This window comes from Sceloporus undulatus, chromosome 9, assembly GCF_019175285.1.
Source record: "Sceloporus undulatus isolate JIND9_A2432 ecotype Alabama chromosome 9, SceUnd_v1.1, whole genome shotgun sequence".
Taxonomy (NCBI): Eukaryota; Metazoa; Chordata; class Lepidosauria; order Squamata; family Phrynosomatidae; genus Sceloporus; species Sceloporus undulatus.
This window is the reverse complement of record NC_056530.1, coordinates 31,013,238-31,015,492: the sequence shown is the minus strand read 5'-3', so window position 1 is coordinate 31,015,492 and position 2,255 is coordinate 31,013,238. Positions and strand designations below refer to the sequence as shown.

The 2,255-nt window shown below is 49.2% G+C and overlaps 1 protein-coding gene across 1 annotated transcript; it reads right to left on the bottom strand.

Moving 5' to 3' along the window:
- Window positions 1-1,317: 1,317 nt before the first annotated feature.
- Window positions 1,318-2,033, bottom strand: CTXND2 (cortexin domain containing 2). The gene is made up of 2 exons (XM_042441164.1): window positions 1,968-2,033; window positions 1,318-1,545 (listed from the first exon to the last, which is right to left on the bottom strand). Exon 2 carries the CDS (start codon window positions 1,489-1,491, stop codon window positions 1,318-1,320), a length of 174 nt encoding a protein of 57 aa, XP_042297098.1. The 5' UTR covers window positions 1,492-1,545; window positions 1,968-2,033.
- Between the last annotated feature and the right edge of the window lie 222 nt (window positions 2,034-2,255).

Below are 2,255 nucleotides of genomic sequence, written 5' to 3'. Positions count from 1 at the left end.
CAAAATTCCTCCCCCTTTTCCCCTTTCAAACCCAAGCTGCAATGGCTGCAGCCTCCCTCCATTCCTGCATGCAAAACATAAAGGCAAATGATCCCCCTTTATCCCCATCCAGGACCATTGTGTCCCCCCCAAAATGCTCCTCCTTTCCCCCTTTTTGGGGGAAGGACCCCCCAAATCCTCCCCCATAGATATATTTATATATATAAACTCACCTCTTCCCCTCAAAAAAACAAAAGCAAGGGGCGGAATTAATTTGACTGGAACCAATTCAGATTTAAAAAAGAGGAGGGGGGCCTTTTAGAAAGGACCGGAAACCCACTCAACGTGCTTCCGGTGGGAGAGGTCTATAGGACGCCTCAAAGCCAACGCGCATGCGCCGCGAGAGAGCCGCTTGAGCGGATTATATGAAAACCACTGCGCATGTGTCAAGGCTAGGTGCATTCACAAACTCTCTTGTACGCATGCGCCGCGAGAGGAGTCGGTGACAGTGGCTGTATGAGAAAAGAAGCCCTCCATGTCCATTTACTGCGCATGCGTCCTGGTTAGGGTTCGCCCCACTAATTCTTTTGTGCGCATGCGCTAAGCGAGGATTCAGAGGCAGCTGCTATATGAAGGGACTCACTATATGTCCATTTACTGCGCGTGCGTCGAAAGTAGGCTTTCACAAACTCTTTTGTGCGCATGCGCCACTTGGCAGCAGCTACTCTGAAGAGGAGCATCCCTTCTGTGTCCGTTTACTACGCATGCGGCGGGGGGTCCCACCTTTAAGAGAGGGTTTGCACGCATGCGCAGACTGGCATTTGTACTGGAGTCAGAGGCCGAAGTGCGCATGTGCAAGGCTCTAGCCATCCTTTCCTATAGGGATAGATGCTCCATTGTTAACAAAATTAAGATTGAATTAATTAATTAAGTGTCTTTTTTTAAGTACCCCATTTTGAGCAAACCTTCCCCTTCTGTCTATATATAAATAAATACCAAATAGAATAACGCACAGAAAGCTATGTGACAGAAGATTTTAATGCGCAAGCAAACACCATGATAACAATGGTTCGACTCTATGTGCACATAAACACCATGATAATGGTTTGACTCTATGCGCACATAAACACCATGATAACTATGGTTCGACTCTGCGCACATAAACACCATGATAATGGTTCGACTCTCTGCGTACATAAACACCATAATAACCATGGTTCGACTCTATGCGCACATAAACACCATGCTGACAATGGTTCAACTCCTGTTTCTTCCCACTGTCTTTTGCCCTGATCTTCCCAAACGGTTGTTGCGTAAGGAGGACATCTGGAGGACGGTTCAGTCTAATTGCTCCTCTTCCCAGGTGGAGGTGGGGATGGCGGTGTAGGGGTCCACGATCAGTTTTGCGCAGCGCACCATCATGAGCATCAGGAAGAAGCACATCAGGGAGACGAAGGCAATGCAGATGCCTTTGTCCACGTCCACAAAAGCCTCTGGAGTGGGGCTCTCCATGGCTCCGGCGATGGGATGGCCGTCCTCTCAGCCAGTGGAGTACGTTGCCATCATCTGTGTGGGGAGAAACATGGGAATGGGGAGGTCTTGGAACAAACCTTGGTGGATACCCAGGGTCTACTGTATTTTTACAATGTTCAAAAGGACTCTGGGGTCTCTGGACCAATGGAGGACCTCATAGATGCCCTTACTGTCCCCATCCTTGCAATCAAAAGTGCAGAAGTGAGAGTCTAGTGGTTGGAGCACTGGGCTAGACTCTGGGGACCAAGGTTTGAATCCCAACTCGGCCATGGAAACCGTCTGGGCGACCTTAGGGTGAGTAGTCACACTTTCTAAGCCTCAGAGGATGGCAATGGCAAACCCCTTTCTGAACAAATCACTATTTCATTCATGCAGCCAAAGAGGCTTAGGAGCGGAGGAAAAGAAGAAGGAGAGAAGAGTAATTTACCATTCAGTTGCCCAGGCTTGGCCCTTACCCGAGGTCTGGAATCCGATGATGCCAAGCCATTCCTTGTACGCCGGACAGAATCTGCCAACGTTTCACCTGCGCCTCGGTGCCAAAATGGGTCTTCGCCACTAATGACGCTCTTCTGTCACCGAAGGCATCCTCATGAATACTTCACAAACCCCAGGCGCATCACGTTTCAACCACTCAAGGTAATGAGGGCGACATGGCGATACCTGATGGCAGGTAATATGGCATCTCTCCCGTCGCCTAGAAGAGATTTCTATGTTTTCTCAAGGTGCGCGGTTTATAGATACGG